Source organism: Notolabrus celidotus, chromosome 7, assembly GCF_009762535.1.
Source record: "Notolabrus celidotus isolate fNotCel1 chromosome 7, fNotCel1.pri, whole genome shotgun sequence".
In the NCBI taxonomy this organism is placed as follows: domain Eukaryota; kingdom Metazoa; phylum Chordata; class Actinopteri; order Labriformes; family Labridae; genus Notolabrus; species Notolabrus celidotus.
In genome coordinates, this window is record NC_048278.1 from 7,997,360 (window position 1) to 8,017,662 (window position 20,303).

At 39.0% G+C, this 20,303-nt stretch overlaps 1 protein-coding gene across 2 annotated transcripts; it reads right to left on the reverse strand.

The window, feature by feature from the left end:
• Window positions 1-78: 78 nt before the first annotated feature.
• On the reverse strand, window positions 79-18,721 carry slc44a2 (solute carrier family 44 member 2). 2 transcript variants are annotated; one of them, XM_034687886.1, is made up of 22 exons: window positions 18,497-18,721; window positions 11,660-11,708; window positions 11,489-11,562; window positions 10,568-10,652; window positions 10,320-10,404; window positions 10,103-10,222; window positions 9,945-10,005; window positions 9,692-9,818; window positions 8,284-8,367; window positions 7,822-7,934; window positions 7,604-7,735; window positions 7,417-7,516; window positions 6,811-6,903; window positions 6,482-6,566; window positions 6,005-6,267; window positions 5,753-5,847; window positions 5,552-5,655; window positions 5,394-5,467; window positions 4,527-4,597; window positions 4,342-4,430; window positions 4,171-4,255; window positions 79-1,335 (listed from the first exon to the last, which is right to left on the reverse strand). In XM_034687886.1, the coding sequence occupies exons 1-22, from the start codon at window positions 18,531-18,533 to the stop codon at window positions 1,226-1,228; spliced, it is 2,136 nt and encodes a 711-aa protein (XP_034543777.1). In that variant the 5' UTR covers window positions 18,534-18,721; the 3' UTR covers window positions 79-1,225. The 2 variants fall into 2 exon arrangements, with proteins under 2 accessions (XP_034543777.1, XP_034543778.1); XM_034687887.1 differs by lacking the exon at window positions 18,497-18,721 and adding an exon at window positions 14,070-14,171.
• Between the last annotated feature and the right edge of the window lie 1,582 nt (window positions 18,722-20,303).

Sequence of the window (20,303 nt, forward strand, 5' to 3'; positions counted from 1 at the left end):
CTCAGTTTCAAATTAACCCTGCGTGTGCACGTGCAACAATGATGATGATGAAAAGAAAACACAAAGGCACACACCATGTAAAGCAAACCATTTCATATTTTATTTTCAGGTGTCAGGTTGGCAGCAAAATAAAATCTCCCTGATAGACATTTTGCTGAAACATTCCTCTTCTTCACACAAGGAACATCCTTTGAATATTCTTTTTTTCCCCCCAGGGTCAAATGATGCCCCATTTATCATTCATGTGTCCAATTACTTCAATTTCAGACACCAAAACTTAGAATCAGACATGATGTAACTTTTAATGCTGAATTAAACGATTTACAATCAGAAGCATGCGCAGACAGAGTGCCATAGCCCATACTTACAAATGTGACATGTTAATCTGTCTATCATTTTTGTGTCTTTTGCTTTAGGCTATATTTGTGTGTTGTTATACCGACATAAATGCACTGGCCTTTTTGAACACTGAAATGTCAACATACCTTTTGTTGGTTGGAATGTATTTTGAAACATACATTTGCATATTTTAGGAGTAAAACAAAAGTCATTAAAAATAAAGACTTTAAGTAGTTTTAATACTTGAGTCATTTTTAATCTCATAGGCTTTTCATAACACTTAACTTTTAACGGCAGCAGTTTTAACTTATCTTCAGCTTGTTTGCAATAGGCTTAGCTTGAATGATAAAGCAACGATCTGTTTGTTAATACTCATATTTACAGATTATAACTGACCTCAAGTGGAGTTCTCACTGAAAGATATTGGACTATTTAAAGCTGCCATGTAAACTGCATGACAAAATACACAAACAATTTTTCACAATAAACAGTGAAAAACAACATTCATTTTAAATCAAACTGTCCCTTGAATTAACAATATGTGGGACCCTGCTATATTAAAATCTCCTCTGTTTGGCAAGATCGGTGAAACGATGCGTTTAAGGCTTTGTAACAAAATACAGAAGACTCAATAACAGGCTGTAAGTCAGTGAAGCAACTGTACAAACATACTGTACATACATAACCTAGAAATACTACTAGAATCTTCCTTTTGTTCAGATTTCTCTTCAAAATAACATGTACAACCATGCATGCCCACACACACACACACACACACACACACACACACACACACACACACACACACACACACACACACACACACACACACACACACACACACACACACACACACACACACACACACACACACAAAAGCTGTGGCTTAGTCTATAGATTTGGGCTCTTCATTGGACTTCTTCAGGAGCGTGAGCAGGTTCTGGGACATGAAATACGGCCTCTCTGTTGATCCATCGTTGCGCTCCAGATCCTCCACTGTGACATGGACAGAAGCAATTGAGGAACATATTCCAGACAGCATGCATATACTTTTATATTAAACAGTTGGCATATTTATAGTTATATTGTGGTATTCGTCTGTGATCTGTTTGGCCTTTTGAGATATTTAGATGTAATGGGGGACTCCAGTAATTTCAAACTGCACCTCTGTAAGTAATACATTTTTTAATGGAAAAGCCTACTCTAAGTCACTGATAGCAGCGCATAATTTAGTTCATTATTTTCTGACTTATTCACTCTGATTTTTTCCCTGTATTTCTTACAGAAGAGGATTAGGGCCACCAGAGAAATAAAAAAAATATTAATTCCGAGAAAGAAAACTCGTTATAAAGTCGGACATTTTCCAGAAAAAACTCAAAATATATAATCTTATATATAATAAGGATATAATCTATATCATTGCATCTTCCCGCTGAGGTGAATTTCTTGTTGGATAAGCACAATCACCTCCTCCAGATCAGTGTGCTGCTTTCTCCTGAACAGCCCCAATATACAGTAATGTCTTTTCGAAGTCTGGATGCTTATAATAATGTGATGATTTTGGGCTAAAACCAGTAGTATCTCCTTATTGCTGAGTCCAAGTAGAAAGTACAATTTGATAAGGCTGTCAAGTGGGTCCACGATGCAGTTAAATGGGGAAAGGGCAGCTTGTTAACAATCTACAAATTTGAAGTTTTCTTGTAAATGACTTTATAAACACGCAAATTTCGAGTTTTCTTTCTTGAAAATTCAATTTTTAAAATTTCTTTAAGTGGCCCTAATTCCCCTTCTGTAATTTCTCTGGTTTTGACCTCTTTGAGGATCAATAAATCTGCCTTTTATCAAAGAAAAACCAATCTGATTAAATTCTCACTTGTTTTAATCATTTGATAGTTTTTCATGGGTAAATTTACAAAAACCTGAATTACAATACTTCTTTAAGCCCCATAAAACATTATAGTAAGATTACTAAAGAGTTACAATTAACAAGTTAAATTGTCGGAGAACCCTTTGAAGACAAACTTCAAAGGCCTGGCTGACTTTGTGGTTCATAAAAACTCACCTGCTTTCATATGCCAGGACACCTCGAAACAAGTATATGCCACTAACAGAAGTGCTATGATTAAATGCAATAACCTTTAATTGAGATATACATCCAATAAATAGGGAATGTCATCAGTAATTTCAGTGGAAATCAAGTTACATCTTACACTAAGTGACAAACAAGAGAAAGGTACAAAAGCATCCAAAGATTTAGATTGTTAGTTAAGAGCATTCAGAAGGCCATGTAAACACCATGCAGCACTTAGATAGAGAGGGATACAAAGAGGACAGGGCCAAAGCAAGGCAAGTGGGCTCAATGTACAACCGTGGAGGGTGAGGGCGGGGGTCTGCAGAGAGGATTCCTGCGTCATGGCCACACAATCACAGGACTTACACCTGTACGAAATACCAAGGCAAGTAGGTGGCGATACAATACATGGGATTTTATCTTGGCGAGGATCTCTACAAGACCAGAGCCAAAAAAACAAAGACATACACTACTGTAGATATACAAGTTCCATAGGAAAAAAGACCCAATATTCATACAGTATATCAAACATGTCTGTAACATTTTGGTGTCAGCTGGCATTATTGTAAACAGTGAAGGAGATTCACCATTGATTGAAAGTGTGTGTTCTGACTGTAAACATGGTACTGAGTGGTTCTGTAGTGCATTCATTAACTGGATTCAAACAACACATACATGTGACAGTAACCAGGCACAGGTTCAGCACTCACAATGTTCTACAGATCTTCACGATATAAAAACCAACACTGTTCTAAAACCAACACAAGAGAGCAGTTTTTCAAGCTACAGAGATGCACTGGGCTTTTGACCTGCTTCGTCCGTCACAGCACGACCGCCACTTTCTCCAGCACAACGTCACACCACTCACAAAGCAAGGCGTTCTGAATTTTTAAATGTTGTGTGGCACACATTTAACAGGCCCATATCACAAAGTGTAAATACAGTTTTCATTCTTTATGCTTTATGAGGTTTACCAAGCTTGATTTTTTTTTGCCCTGACATCAAACATTTATTCCTGCGATGCAGATAGAGGGGTGTCTTCTTTTGATTCCTCCTTCTCCTCCTTCTTCTCTTCAGTGACCTCCTTCTGAGCCTCTACAACTGGAGACGATGCCTTCTCTAACTTTTCCTCCTGTATCAATTCCTGCTTCTCTGCTTCTTCTTTCACGTCTGACTCTTCTTTCTTTTCACCCTCGTCTGCCTCGCCTGTCTGTTCTTCATTTTTCTCCTCTTTAGGCCCTTCATCGTCAGTCTTAGCCTGCAGAGGTTTCTCCTCTTCATTGTCTTGTGTGAGCAGAGTCTGCTGTTTGAGTTGGATCTCGTCGTCTGGCTCCTGCTGAAGAGGGGTCTCCTCCTCCAGTTTTACACCGTTAGCTTCCTTTGCAGAATCTGATTGATCAACACCGTCTTCCTCCAGCCTCTTTGTTTTGGAGAGGATCTCATGCAGCTCAGGGGACATGAAGTAAGGCCTCTCTGATGAACCGTCGTTTCTTTCCAAGTCCTCGCCTTTTTTGTGTGTTTATGTGTGATTATTGGTTGGATTAATGGAAAATTAGGGGGAAATGAAACCATGACATAAGGAAATGTATGAAAATAAAGTAAAGTGAAATTAATGGGAGAAATAAGACAGAGAGAAGAAGAATCAGAAGCATGTCAGGAAACCAGCATCTCAGCTGAAGAAGTAGAAGCTGCATAAGTGCTCTCAAACAAGAGGAATAAGGAGATTTGCAGGAGACCTGTCTGAATACAAAGTTACTCACAGAAGCAGAGGAACAGTGTGTCCACACACATGGCATACACGCTGAAGAAGCCATGGGCGATGAGGTAGGATCCCACAACAAGGGTCTAGGTGAAAAAAACACATACAGCACATCAAGACCTCTGCTCACTCTCAAAAGAACTGATCACACACATATTCAACCGTCTCTCACCAGAATCGGCACCCAGTAGTAGTTAAGAGATGGAGCAGCATCCTCTACTGCTTTGATCCTTCCAGAGAAGAAGAAGAAAGAGAATATCCCTGTACACAAAAGAGGGATTAATGAAGCGATAGAGACAGATCTCTCTCCAGTTTAGAAGGCAGATACTTTTAGTCTAAAAATAAACGCTCTCCTACCAACAATTCCAACAATGAGGAGCTTCCCAAGGAACAGCAGGAAGTCAGTCACTTTATCTAAAACAGCAACCCTGTGATGAAACAGACAAAGTGGAGTATATCAGGTTAAACAAGGTAAAGCAGCTTATGTTTAGAATACTTATATTAGATTAATGTAAGCTAATTAATCAGAGGTGTCAAAGTATTCACATTCATTACTCAAGTAGGAGTATAAATACTACGGTTTAAAAAGACTTCTGTAGAAGTTGAAGTATCAACTCAAGCTTTTCACTCAAGTAAAAGTGTAAAAGTGCTGGTTTCAAAACTACTTAAAGTATAAAAGTAAAAGTAATGTAAGGGGAAAAAATGCCACGAAGGACAAAAGCTTAGGCTGCACCACAGGGGCCTATAGTGCACTACCCCACCTCCCAAAAAAACATTTTTCTAGAGGCCATAATGACTATAATGTTATATTAATATGTTAATGTTGAAATATTTGGGTTGCACCTGTTTCAGCCGCATTCATGCCCATTGAAAATGAACGCATTTTTGTACAATGCAAATACATTAAAGAACATATATGTGCACTACTGAGCATTAACATGTTTCATGGAGCGGAGGATATGATGACTAGTTGCCTATAAGTATTGTAATGGTGCAAAAAGTCAAACTTCATAGGCATTTTTGAAATGTAAGGAGTAGGAAGTAAAGATAATTGCATTAAAATGTAAGGAGTAGAAGTAATAAGTCGGCTGATAAATAATTACTCCAGTAAAGTATAGATACCCAAAATTCCTTCTTAAGTAAGGTCACAAAGTATTTGTACTTTGTTACTTGACACCTCTGTAATTAATAATGAATATGTGAAAAAACATTTAATTTACCAACCTGATTATGTTTCTCATTAAAAGGAAAAACGCATCCCGCGCTGAAGGACAGAAACTTTTCCCATAGATGGCAATCTGGAGGAAAATAAAGAATTTAAATGATCTAAACCTAACCACTCCAACATCTCATGAATACTTAGTCCAGTTATGAGAACTCACCATGATGTAGGCATTTCTGTTGAGGAACTTAATGCATTTCTCCAGACACCAGAAGCAGCACTTCATGCAGCTCAGCATGAATTTAGCAAACTTGTTCTGAGCACCTGAAGAGCGAGAGTGTTTTCATTTAGGGACAAATGACTGACAAGATGTAGTGCTATGTTTCTCGGGTTAAAACAAGTTGACGAACATAAGGCTGACCTTTTAGCTTGTGATCCAGGTACTCCAGAATGACCCTGATGACCTGGACCATGGACAAGATCAGAGAGCCAAAGGCCAGGGAGCCTGTGTGATATCTGGACCAGAGAAAGAAACAGGAGCTAAGTGTTAGCATGAAACTCTTTTTTTCTCTTGCAGAAGTAGGCCACTGATCTTACTGTAAGGTTAACTTCTACCTGCAGCTCAAACATTCGTGGACAGGTTACACATACAGTTATAGATTCAGTGTCTGACCTGAGGGCTCGTCCTAACGAGGAGAAAATGGGGTAGGCTGGAATATCCTCAGGCTTCTTGAAGGCCCAGTAATACGAAGCAAAGGCCCCAGAGAGAGTGACCTGGCCCAGGGCCGTCACGAAGTTGGCACACCAGAAGAAGAGGAAGACGTTGTAAAACTGGAACAGAATGAGGTATTTGTGGTAGAGGGTCTCCCCACCATAGAAGGCAAACAGGCACTCTGCATCAGGACACTGAGCTGAAACGTTAGAGATGTTGAAGGTCTGAAAAGAAGAAAAGAAGCAGCAGGAAGCAGAAGGTGTTCAGTGATCTTTCATATAACCAACATATGATGAAAGTGATTACACTTTCCTGTTACACAGTTTCACAGTGTTCTCCTAAAAGCTGTCAAGCATAAGTACAATATTCGTTGTCTGACTGGTTGAAATGAATAGACATCTTTGTATATTTAAACACCACACATCTTTTAAAGCGTACCTTGGGGTCGCAGGTGTCTCGTGAGTACTCACACTCAGAGTTGTTAAACACTTTGTACACCTGCTCATTAGAGGTGGACAAGAAACTGGTCAGAACAGTTAAGGAGGTAATGTCAACAAGGACAGGTAAACAGTATCTGAGAGGTAAACAGTGACAGTGAAAGGTAACTCTAAATGTGTTCAGAATAATGAAACTATGTAGTACAGAGTTGTAATCTACATTTTTTAATTAAAAACAAGAATAGCTCGAGGAGAAACTAATTATAATTATAAATTAACATAATAATGTTTTGTTATCTCTGATTTATGTGTCAACACATAAAAAGATACACAGCAGTGATGGCCCAGTAGGCAATCACAACCGCCAAGAGGGTAAAGGTCAGCAGGGGGTAGAACAGGGATGACATCACATGCCCAACAGCTCTGAAAAAGACAATAACAATCCAGTTTCATTAACTAGTTACATAGCTTTGCTGAATATGCAAGCAAAGCACTGAATATCTTCACATCCACCAGTGAGAGAGAGAAACATTAGCATTCATCTGGAGGGTTTGTTTTTCTCCTGACACATCAGAATCTAATATTCAGAATCATTTTCCATGTTCTTGCTTTCCATCTGCTCCTGCAAGGAATATATTGGCTCTTCATCTGATAAAAGCTCCATAATGGTCTCCAGATAGTAGCTTACTGTGTCTTTCTGCAGAAACAGATACGCTAAAGAGGGTTTATCAAAGAGTTATGCTGAAAACAGAGAAAAACCTGGAATAGCGACCAATGACCTGTGAGATGAAATAAAAACAGTTGCACAACACAACGTCCGTATGTAGGAACTTCCCAGCTTCTGTAAAAGCTGTAAGCAGGTCTGATCACTCTGCTAAGACGGGAGAGGAAGTGGTGCTGCAGAATGCCAGACAGGGATTCAGAACAAAGACTGACCTGCTGGCTTCTTTGATGAGGGCGATGGCAATCATGATTCTCTTCCTGAGGAAGATAAGTAGCAGGATGATGATGACCTCCACGATAGCCAGGATGATCACTGTGAAACAGTGAGGTGTTAGTTTAAGGGATTCATAAAAACTCAGTACAGAGATGCCAGACAGAAATTAAGTTTGTTTGAACATACTGAAGGCCAGCCAGGTCTGTCTGATCTGCAGATACACAGAGAAGTCTGTCTGCAGGCCAAGGTCACGGATGGTGACATCAGAGCCAGGCTCTCCCTTCAGACTCGCAAATTCCATGTAACAGTGGAAAATCCCTGAAAGAAGAGTTCAATCATTTAGAAGATATTCAATTTTACACAGCAGATCTAAACTTCACCATCTCCTGAGACTGAAGACTCACCGTATCCAATGACTAGAATAACCAGAATAATCATGACCCAGACCATGATACCAGCCAAGAATCTCAGCAAAACGATGAAAATCAAGCTGACGACCATGGCAATCACCAGACCACTGGAGAGGGCGTATACAGCAATGTAAGAAAATATAGAAACTCAACAACAGAATCCTTTATCGTCTTTGCCCTTGACCCTGATAGCTGCAGTTCTGCATATTTTATGGTTTTAATATGATCAAATATTATGAGGTCAAATTTTATCCATCAGGTCTTCATTTGTCAACTAAAAACATTACTGGTCAAAAACTGGAATAACTTAGTTGACTGGATCTGTTGAGTTTTTGTGTACATTATGAAAGACGTGTGTTTTCTACCAAAAAGGACGGAAAACTTAAAACCCAGTTATGTGAATGTTCTGCACTCTTTTCTGCTCTGTTACGGTCACTAATGAGCAAACATACTTACAGCAGTATCCAGTACCAAGACTGGGTGTAGTCCTCAAATATCCTCATGGCCACCTGGCGAGCTTCAACAACCACATTTGATTTCCTGTTACAAAAGAAGAAACATGAAAAACAAACCACCATATTCCAAATATACTATAATAGACATCATGGTGTCCAGAGCAGCGGTCTAAAATCAGTTAAAGGCTGTGAGAAAATTAAAAAAAGAGGTGCATATGTACACATTACTAAGAAATCAAAAACAACTTTAACCACCTGATGTGTTTTTTAAAATGGAAATTAGTTACCAGGTAAAATATCATAATAAGCTTTGCTATCTCATGTATAAAGTTTCTCATGCATTCTGCAAAATGCTAAAATGTATTTACTTGTTACATGTTTGATTATTCATGAGCAAATTAAGATAACACATATTTTATTTAATTTTGCAACCTTCCTTGGTCTCTATAGCATGGGATGCCGTCTGCTGCAAGTTAAAACTGCCTGTAATACTCATCATCTACTTTAATGACATGTGATTAGAGAGAACAGGACCAAAGCAGGTTAACTCTGTTGCAAACATAAATCAATGTCTCTCCTGAATAAGAGCTCAAAGGCCTGTTAAGAGAATTATTGTACAGTAAAACAACAAATTCCTTTCAACTAATCCAATAAATGAAAGATTGTTTCTACACTTACACTACCAGTCAAAATTTGGAAACACCTTCTAGTTTAAGGTTTTATTTATTTATTTTAATTATTGTAAACACTGTAGATTAATACCAAAGACATCAAAACTATGAAAGAACATATATGGAATTATGTAATGAACAAAAAAGTGTTAAACAAAGCAGAATATGTTTTATATTTTAGATTCTGTAAAGTAGCCCCCTTTTTCCTTCATGACAGCTTTGCACACTCTTGGTATTCTCTCAGTCTGCTTCATGAAGTGGTCTCCTGGAATGGTTTCTAATTAACATGAGCCTTGTCAAGAGTTCATTTGTAGAATGACTTGCCTTCTTAATGTGTTTGAGACCATCAGTTGTGTTGTTCAGAGGTAGGGTTAGCACACAATTTGACTACTGTTGTAATCCAGATTATGGCAAAACTATATTATTTCATAGTTTTGATGTCTTCAGTATTAATCTACAATGTTGAAAATAATTAAAATAAATAAAAAACTATTGAATGAGAAGGTGTGTCCAAGCTTTTGACTGGTAGTGTATATGATTAAAGTTACCGGCTGAAGCATTCATGTGAGTCCTGCTGATTTATTAAGTAAATCTCCCATTATTCACCTGCATTTTGAGGTCATTTCAGATTCTATCTACAACTTTTACTGAATCTAAAGATGATACTGGTCAATGTTCTTATAATAGAATATTATTATGGGTGTACATGTGTGTCTCCATACAGGAATAAGCACTCACTTGGATGCCTCCAGCAGCTCTGTGGCATTGATAGTATTGCCCATACCGGCATCAATGATGGTCTCATTGCCCACCACCACCACGCCGCCTTTCAACGTTCCCAGAGCAGGGAGGCAGCGGCGTGTGACTGTGTAAGGAAGACGCAGCTCATGAGTTATGGTTATCAGTTTTGCTAAGAAATATCAGACCTTTAGACACAGAAACTGAAAGCATGTCAAGCAGTTGAACATGAAAAAAACAACTTCTCACTCACAGGCTTTACTGGGCATCAGCAGGGCAGGACACAAGCCATCCCTCAGGAGCTCGGGAGGGCTCTATATCATGTAAAACAGACAATAATGTTATACACATTTCATTGTTATCACTTTAGGCATGATTAAATTTAAGTAATTTAACTATTTGAGTACTAACCAATTTGGCAAAGTCCACTCCGTCCTTACAATACTGTTGGTAGTACTCACGGTCCTCTTTGCCACTTAACTTGGCTTTCACCAGAGTCAGATGCCTGTCAGGACAGCTTTCCACACATAACTGGGCAAAAGAAACAACATTAAACTCTGACAGTATCACGTGTTAGGAATGAGGAACATGTTGTACATATAAAATAAAAGTTGACATTGCTTCTGACCTGTGTGGTGGGACACTGGAACTCCAACAGCACCAGAGGGCTGGCACATTTCAGGATGTTGAAGTAGAAAAGAAGACGCTTCTTCCTGTTGTTTTCAAAAGCAATGTGACAGAACTATTATTTGGCCTGTTTCATAACAAGTATCTCTAAGTCTCAAATGACAGTTGTCAGATTACAGTGTTATCCATCAGTTCATGAGAATACACTAGATGCTTCAGACACTGTGTTCAGATTGTCAGCTGACTCACTCCAGAGGTGTTCCAGCTTGTCCGCAGAACTGCCCCCTGCTGTCTGTGGGGTAGATCACTTTCCTGGGGTCACCCTGAGACCAGGCTGCATGGAAGATAACCAGAATCATTCAAAATCTTCACATCAGATACATTCTTTTTCTTTAAAAGAAAGTGCTGCACGCTGCTCTTGTGTACCTTCTAATAAATACTTAATCATCATACAAATACAATTATCACTGACATTTGAAGTTTTAAATTTATGAATAACAGGATCTTGTTACAGGTGAAAGATGGCATTCAGATAAAACTCCTTTCAATGCAATCAATAGAACAGAAATGACCCCAAACATTATATCATAGTAGTAAGGAGGGGGAGGATGTAGGGATTGGAAAAAAGTCAGATGGGAAAACTAAATACAAATAATAAGAAAGAGACAGATGACATTGTGAGTTCAATATGTATAACAAAATAAACTTTCAATAATACTATGACTCACTTCTCAACCAACTAAATATCTAACAAAGCTTCTTAAAGTACAGCCTTTACTACGAGGTTTCCTTTTCCATGTGTTGCCTTTTATTAGTCTGATAAGCAACAATGTTTAAAGTGGATTTTAGCAGCACTTTCATGCAGATATTTATTAAGACAATCGTGGGTTTGCATTCGGCGCTTATGTTCCGCCTTTTTCTGCTCAGACTTAGTTTCCTGTATACGACCAATGCAGATTCTGCAGATATGTCACTTGTCAACAGATTCTGCATTTACATATAGATATTGTTAATAGAAATGTAAATGCTGTCTGTACTGTGTAAAGTAGACTGGGAACAGCCTTATATACCTCCCAGATGAATGCAAAATAACCTAAGTGGTGTGATGAATAAATGTTAGATATTACAAATCTTGTGTCTAATGAAACAGATATAGCAATTCAATCTTACCAAGAATACCCACAGCGAAGTATCCCAACAAGGCAATGATGAAGAGAATACAGCAGAGAATATCTGTGCAGCCCCTGAGGAGAGGAGAGGAGACAGAATATGGTTATTCATGTCCTGCGCAACAAAAACGAAGAGTAGAGGAAAGAGTAAGGACTCAACCAGTTGTCTCACCTGTTGTGAATCGGCCCTTTGAAGTTTGGGTCAAACTTCCTGGAATCCCCTGGGGATTAAAAGACACAGCAGGATGATTAATGTCTCTTATCATTTGAATTTGAGCTTTCTTACTTTAATATGATGAGAACACATCCCACAAATTCTGGAGAATCAATCAAAAACTTGTGATTTCACTTCAAGGGACTGCTGGAACCGAGGATATTTGCTGAGTGTTTGATGGTAGGTACATTTTTTGCAATTTCATCAATTATTTATGTTATATTTTTGGGCATTTTTGCCTTTATCTGATAGGACAGCTGAAAAGATACGGGAAATGTGGGGAGTAGAGAGTGGGGGAAGACCATAGACTGTATAAATAATGGATGTAGTATCCGTGACGTCACCGATCTGTTTCTGAAGCGCTTTTTTGAGACCAATCGTCAGCGGCGAGTGTGACGTAAGAGGCGGACTTTGAGCCTCCTAGCCACAGTGTTCCCACCTGTCAATCAAGTCAGCTGTGCCTCTCATAATGGAAAACTCGTAATCTTAATATCTTTGAAATTGTCGCGTTATGAAAAAAATCACACCCCGTACAGTGTGTGCCGATCGAGAAAAGAGCTATCAAGACTACACTCGTTTTTTGAGCCAGGCTGTAAACATGTTTATTTCTGCTGGAGAGATTGTCTTATTTGAAGTGGTGTGTATGTGGTTTCCAGTACTTCCAGAGCCAGCCTTAAGCGGACACTCGATTAACTGAAGTTTTTTACACTTCCACATTGGCTTCAATCTTGCGGCCAGAGGTTGCCACTTGGCGAAGACATGCAGCGAATGATCGAGGCCGGGAGTCAAACCCACGACGGAACCAAGACAATAGTCTCTGTACATGGGGCACACACTTAAACCACTATGCCAACGGCGCCCAAAACCTTCTGAGACATTTAATATTAAACGCTCAACAGCTTTCTTATACTGATGCTGAAATTAATAGTAATTTTTCTTCTATGGTATGACATCAGATGTAGCTCATGAGCTAGGTAGGCAAGAACCTTGGTTATTTTTATTCTTATTAGTCTGTAAACAGTTCCTTGGACATCAGATATTGTTTCTACATTCATTTTTAAATGTATTTCACAGACTAATACTAAAATAACAATACAGACAAACGGGTCTTTGCTGTTCTTGATTGATAGCTCATAAGAGCTGTATAACAGACCTTTTAGTACCCTATGAGCCGACATGTGCATTGAGACCCTCGGGCAGAGGTTTATGGTGCACTCCGAATACAAAAATGAAAACGAAAGGGGACAGGGAGGGGTCCGACACTCTGGAACCATCTGCCAGAGGAGATCAGGTCTGCTGAGTCAATGAGCTCCTTTAAATCCCTTCTGAAAACATACTTTTATCGTAGAGCCTTTCCTGATTTTATCTGAATTTTGATTTATTTTATTTTAACCGTCTTAAGAAACATGTTTTAAAATAATTGTATTCCTTTAGAGTTCTTTTAGGGGATTTTTATGTCTTTTAAAATATGTTTTATTTCTTTATCTCGACTTGATTTTATGAACTGCCTGTTTTATTTTGCTGCCCATGTGAAGCACTTTGTAACTTGGTTTTTGAAAAGTGCTCTACAAATAAATTATTATATTATTATTATTATATTTTTCCCTGTGAGCAATCCAAGCAAAACTAGAAACACTCCAAAATGTAAAGGATGATTCTTCTTCAAATGTCACTGCTGACAAAGACAACGGACAACAAAAGAATTCTTCAGCCATGCCTAGTAACCGACAAAATGGCTCTCCAGGGACTGCAGGCTCCCCGCAGACATTGGCAGCAACCATGGAAACACCTCGGAAAACGCAGCAGAGTAACATATACCACGCCCACTCTGTCTGCCGTGAGGTCATCATGAGATAAGACTGCAGCTGGTCAACATTTTCCAGTTAAAATGACACTGAATGTGCTCATGTGTAAGTTTGAGATGTGTACATGTAACGCAGTAGAAAGTCTACCACAGACATCCTCTCATGCAAAGATAACCACGCTCGTTGCTGTTTCACAACCTGTCACAGAACTGTCCTCACACAGACTTAACTACAGCTCAAAGGTTAACATATAACCGTTCTTCACTCTGTCACACAGACGAGGAGAGAGCTAGAGGCAAAACCAGCTACTTCTGTGTTGACAAATATATCTGATCCCACAAACACTGCAAAGACTAATACACACAAACAAGACACACAAGCACACACTTCTTGTAGCAGGACTCTGACAGTATGTTTAATAGAAGACGGGGCTGAAAGCATCTGTTAACTGTAACAATAAGTGAATCATACATGAGTCACATCAAAAGCCTTGAATAACACACTCAACAACACAAAACCCTGTTGTGTATCACAAATCGAGCCTCTACAGACGGTAACTGTACCTTGTCTTTCATATTTTGTCATTCTTCCCTTCTTTCTCTCTCAGTTATCAGCATGGATAGTTTGATAGATGTCTCGCAGTGTTGTGTCGTGTATCGCAGCTGTTTCTTGACGTCTTCTTCCCGTTAGAAGTCTGTGTCTTCGATCACAAACTCTACACTTCCTTCTTTTGGTGTACGCATGGCGCTGCCCTTACCTCCAGTTTCCTCTGTCTCTCTTTGTTTTTTTCTTTTCACTCAGTACTTGTCAAGGGAATTGAAGCATAACAAACTGATGTGGGAATTGAGATAGAAGCAGTAAAATGACAGACATGTGGCGCCTGTGAACCTGCTGCTGCCAAAATGAATAGTGTTTTAACCGGCATCAAAACAGTTATTTTAGACTTAAGCTCAAATCCCCTGAATCAGCATGATTGACCGTTTTTTCTTTTATGTTTGCTACAGTTGTTTTAAGTTTGCATGTGTCTGCATTGCAGAGCGGCAGAACTTTCACCTTGCAGTATTTACATGACAAAAAGACTAAACTCTCATAAAACAGCACTTATAACCTGTGCTACTGTGCAGTTTTTACCTTTATCCAGACCATAGTTAATAACCCTCGCCCAATTATTTCTCTACTTCCTGTTTGTATTCACACTTGTGCTTTTCAGCTTGTCACAGTTAAATAACCACATCCTCCTGTAAGTACCGCCATATTCAAGCTTTAACAATCTTCCAGAACACACAACCTGATTATAGTTGCATGCTTTTTTGAGACAACCATTTGATTAAGATCAACCGTGGCTCTGACATAAACAAGGCGTCGAGGAGATCTGATATGAGACATTCGGTCTGATGACCAGGCGTGGTGGCACAGAGCGGTGGTCTTGTCTACCCACCTCAGTTGCCATGTGACAACCGACTGCATGCCACAACATGAAATACAATACTAACTATTGACCTTGTACACGTGGCTGTAACATACACAGTGTCATGTCCTTGCCAAGACAAGCTCAACCTTGTTCTTCTTGAGAAACCAGATCCTTAATCTGATTGGAGACGGATCAGATGTTGGAGTTATGACGCTGATGACATATATTAGCTGAACATTTGGAGAGATGTACGTGTCTGATTTCCTATCTTCTTCTTGAGAGTTATTTAAGTAGACTTAAATGTCTTTCATATGTAATGCTTCAAACAGGAAATGTATGATAGACTTCCAAAAGTAACTAAAATTTGCAGACCAGTTCGTCTTAGGATCTCAAATGAAAAAGTCTAATTTATTTAATCTTGTCAAAAAAAATATGTTTGGACAGTTATAATTGAATACAAATAGCCAATAAACCTAACGCCTTTTAAATATTTGGGTCTTGTGCAGATTTAATATTTACCCAGAACCCCCAAACACAACACGACTGAATGTTTTTCTCCTTGTTCCTCTTCCATGTTTTCCCAGCAACATTAAATGTTATGTACATGACACAGAGGTATTCTACTCTGAGGTGTATTCAAACAGCTGTACAGTGAGGAAGTGATACTGTAGTAGTCAAGTATTTAGTTTAGGACCAAAAACAGGTTTTAAAAAGAGACGTTTTGAGCTTTTTCAGGACCTGTAAAATGTGAATGTGTGTTTTATTGAAAAGCGTATTTTGTAATTTGGCTGTAATTACAAAAAAAATTAACCCCAGACGTTATCATAGTATGCTGTATTGGACATTTTCAAACAGTTTTACAGGGTTAACTGTAGCTGTCTAGTCTTCACACCTTCCCCTGCACCCAGCCTGCAGTTTGTGTTTGTCCTTTCGCTCTCTCTCTTTACTGAAGACTACAAACGCTGAAAGTCTTCTTTTAATTTGCAGGGCCATCTGTGACTGTGAGTGACACCGCTCCGACAGAGCTGCAGATACAGCTCTTTGCCTGCTTTGTGCCTCACAACAATCTCTGATTGTTCTGAAAAGCTTCCCAGCAGATTTGTCTATGGACTTCCAAACGTCTTGTTAATTGTTGTGTTTGTTTATGTCATCGGCAGAAACACGGTTCAGTCTTGTTAATTATGGAAACAGAGGACAGCCTGTTTTTGAAAACCATTATAGAGCTGTTATCTCAAGATAACTGAGCTCCTTTCTCCTGCGGACGTTTTAAATTGACCCTGATAAGTTAAGAAAATAAAAAGCCAATTCATAATCATTATAATGAGAGACTTATCCTTTAGGGACAACATTTGATATCAGGAAATTATTCTAGTGATATATGAATATGGAACACTCACAAATGATTGAAGCTGTCAAGATAACAAAGATGACTGTCAATGAATCATAGTCTTTGTAGTTAGCCTTGGTCATGGTCATTACAGTGAAAACCATCTCAGTCTACACTCAGGTTAATACATAACAGTAAACCTTCCTCATAAATATTGAAGGAAATATCAGACAGTCACAAAACATTCATTATGTGAATACAAACAAAGGTCGATACTGAAGTGGAGTACTACTGCATCTTCTGCCAATATGACAGGAAGTGGTGATGTCATGACTGATAAGATTCACTAATGGGCCCAGGGGGGTTATTAGATCAACCCTTTCATGGCTACCATAATGGTTTAGTGGGCACTGTGGTTGTGGGTGTGTTTTGAGCGCACTGAACGTACATGCAAACATGCGCATTGTGAGTACATTTTCTATTCAGGGCATTTATATATAGATGCTTCATAATGTAACTTGATGGAATCACATAAACTACCTCTGTGCTGTGTAACAGATGTTACCCTTCTGTAGGTCACGGTTGACAGCAACTAATAAAGCAATTGACCTATATACTTTGAAGTAAAGAAAAAAATGAGAGTCTCTTTCTGCTGACACTGAAAACTGCCAACCCTGGCTCTGATCACTGTCTCTTTCTTCTCCACCTCTGCGTGGATCAAACAGCAACAGTTTGTCTGATTTTTTCCAAAATGCCAGCAAGAATCCAAATGACATGACCTTATTATGGAACATACACTCTTGCTCCAGTGTGCTGTGCTCATACATTTATATGGGGACATGCAGTGTGTGCGGTAATGCATCTGAGTGTTTGCCAGGTTGATATTGACAGGAAGCCTCACGACTGTCTGCTGAGTGGGTAGAGCAGGCAAGGCTGAACACAATCCAGCCAGTGCAGGCTGCAGCCTGCCTGCACAGCAGCCTAGACTGAAGAAAATGTAGGAGACAACTTTGGATTGCTCACAGGTCAAACTCTGCTAATAAAAGCTGCTGTTTAAGAATACTGGTGAGCAGGAAAGTGTGTGTGTTTGCATCATATAAACCTTTATTTTTACTTTAAAAGGGTTGTAGTTTATGACCTTTAGGCCTTCATGGGGGAGGAGAGCTGTGGGAAAGGAGCTCTTTTTTTATGGAAACAGGAAAGTGTCGAGGATATGCTCCACAGTGGGAGCTCCATAGATTGACAGGAGAGGATATGCATTTGGACAGTGGGTGTGGGCAGCTGGGAGCATTTAGCATTGTGAAAGATATGACAGCTCAACACTCAGGCAGCATTAATATTGTATTTCTGATGAAATTCCACATTGAGAGGTGTGTTTGCATTGAGAAATCTATGGCTAACATCTATTGTAACATACTGACGTGAGGTAACAGAGCAAGAAGATCACTAGTTTCAACATATTCATGACTCAACAGTTCTTATGAGCAACAACCATGCCCAGACACAAGACGGCCACACCAGGTTTCTGTGGCCTGAGAAGTTGGTGCTGTTGGAGAAAATGTGACACACATGATAATCAGGGATGAGTCACATCTTTGGCTGGTTTCAATCACAGTTATCCAATAATGCCAGTCAGTGCGAATATAAGAAATAAGAACATGTAAAGTGAATCTGTTTGTATGCTTGTGTCAGTATAGTATGCATTTTGGATGAAATGACTTAATGTCAAGATAAAAAACAACAGATGTTTCTTGAGTCATGTGAGAAACGCAACTAGATATCAGCTCCCCCTCTGCGGCCTTTCGTGTGCCTGCTGTGCAGAATACTTCAAGTATTAAGACAAATTAATCTCATCAAAATCACACTTTATATTCCTGTTTTATTCTAATACAGCCACATGCCGGTAAAAACTCTGCTCACTTGTATTGTGTGGCTTCATTTGAGGATACACTACTGTATAAGCTGCCAAAATAAGGGAATACGCGTGCCAATCCAAATATGATACCTCCATGTATTATCAAATAAAAAATGTAAACACTTTCGACGTTTTGTTCTATACATCCTGACATATCTTAACTCTGAAACTCTGAAAATAAGGTGTGGAGGATGGAGCTGACTTCAGATCTGCATTACACCCATGAGGTCCACACCCATCCATCCCTTGCAGTCATGGTTTCCATTTCTTCGCCCCGTTAGAGAAAATTCAAAGATCGGGAAGAGATGCGTAAACAGAAGCTAAACATTGCTCTTACCGTATTTAGGGTCCGGGTTTTTCTCCTCCAGCTCCATTCTCACACTCTGCTCAGCTCCCCGCTTACTAATCAGACCTTAGACAGGACAGTTACCATGGAAATGTCGAGGGTAAAAAACATCAATAACAGTGTCGGACTGCTACAGCTCCACAGCAGAGAGGGAGAGGGGAGAGGGAGAGCATGCCATATGGATAGGAACCAAGAGAAGCACAGCACATTCCAGGCGAGCGGGGAGAGGAAAGGACCAATAGCAGAGCAGGATCTGGTAACTGGCAACTCTCTCAGCCAATCAGAGCGCGCTTTAGTAGGACAACAACATTTGGCTCGCCGCTCCTTTTATGGAATGTGTAGCGAATGTTTCTAAGGGCTAAATGTTTATGCTAACATACTTAATGTTTAAAATGGGCTTTTTTGCTGTTAATTTAGAGAATTTAATAAAAGAGTTGATGGAATTTATTTTACATTTGTGCAGTCTCCAATACAGAACAGTGGTGGTGAATAAGAAATACTCAAAATACTGAAATGTAAAGCTACGTGTACTTTAATTATTCTCATTGCCCTATTTTACTTATTTCTAAGTCGAATTGAACAACACCACAGATAAATGTTGATTTCAAGTAAATACACGTGTGAAAACTATTTGCCAATTAGATATCTACTCAGTGATAATGTTACAACTTTCTGGTGGTTCATTTTATTTTTTTTTAATTTAATTTAACAAGAGAAAAAAATCTTTTTCAAGCGAGTCCTGGCCAAGATCAGCAGCAGCACATTCCAGAAAAGTTAGACAAACACATAATTCTAAAACATAACATATCATGAATTTCAGAACAAAAGTCAGTCAAAGCATCTACAAACTGATGAATCTTCAAGAGCCTTCAGTCTGCTTTTAAAAACAATTAGAGACAAGCTCACTCAAACCCAGGCTCTCCTGCAGCAGGTTCCAGGCTGCAGTAGCAGCATATCTAAAACTCTTTTTACTCATTTCAAGACGCACTCTGGGGACTGAAAGCAAAAGCTGGGTCACAGAGCAGAGACTGTGGCTTCCAGTATTTTTTAAATGAATAAAATCACATAAATAAAAACCTCTTTGCCAAAGTTTAACTAAAATCTGTTGTAGGCTATGATATTTTTACTTTTATACAAAAAGGTATGAAAACTTAATCATTGAAGCACAGTATTTCACAGGGAGGGAAACAAACAATTTCCCCTGCAATACCCATGACATGAGAGACTAATCCCAGGTCAAAAGAGTTTATTCAATTCCATTAAAATGTACTTTAATTCATAAAGCTTGTTTTTAATACTGTAATTGTACTGACTATTTACTTACTCAAAGTGCATTAGGAAAATGTTTTTAAATGTTTTCCATTTCAACATACTAGTCAGCAGTATATTTCAAATACAATAACATGCTTAATATGCTTTAAGGAAATATGCTTAATCATTAGCCTCACAGTAGTGTATTTACCTCAGTTAAAGTGCAGAATAATGTGGCCAAAGCAGGAATAAGTAAAAACAATCATTTTAATGAGTCAGAAGGCAGAGCAGAGTACAGTCCGTTCCAAAGTTCAAAACCAAATAAGCAGTCCAGCCAGGGAGAGGAACAGAGGCAACAGGCAGAAGTCCAAACAGAGAAACAGACTGGTCAAAATCCAAGTAGGCAATACAAACAACAAGCTGAATTCGACAGAGGCAGGAGCACTTACATTGATCCGGCAAACAACAGCCACATTGACTGACTGTTTAAATACTCAGAGTGATTAACTAACAGGTTGCAGGTGTGTGACTGGAAGAGCAAGCTGGC

Excerpts from the sequence above, each read along its gene's own strand:
- slc44a2 (XM_034687886.1), bottom strand. The coding sequence starts at position 18,533 with ATGGAGCTGGAGGAGAAAAACCCGGACCCTAAATACG. Across the intron at positions 11,709-18,496 it reads AAACCCGGACCCTAAATACG|GGGATTCCAGGAAGTTTGAC; the intron begins GTAAGAGCAATG and ends TTTAATCCCCAG. Across the intron at positions 4,256-4,341 it reads ACTACTGGGTGCCGATTCTG|ACCCTTGTTGTGGGATCCTA; the intron begins GTGAGAGACGGT and ends TTTTTCACCTAG.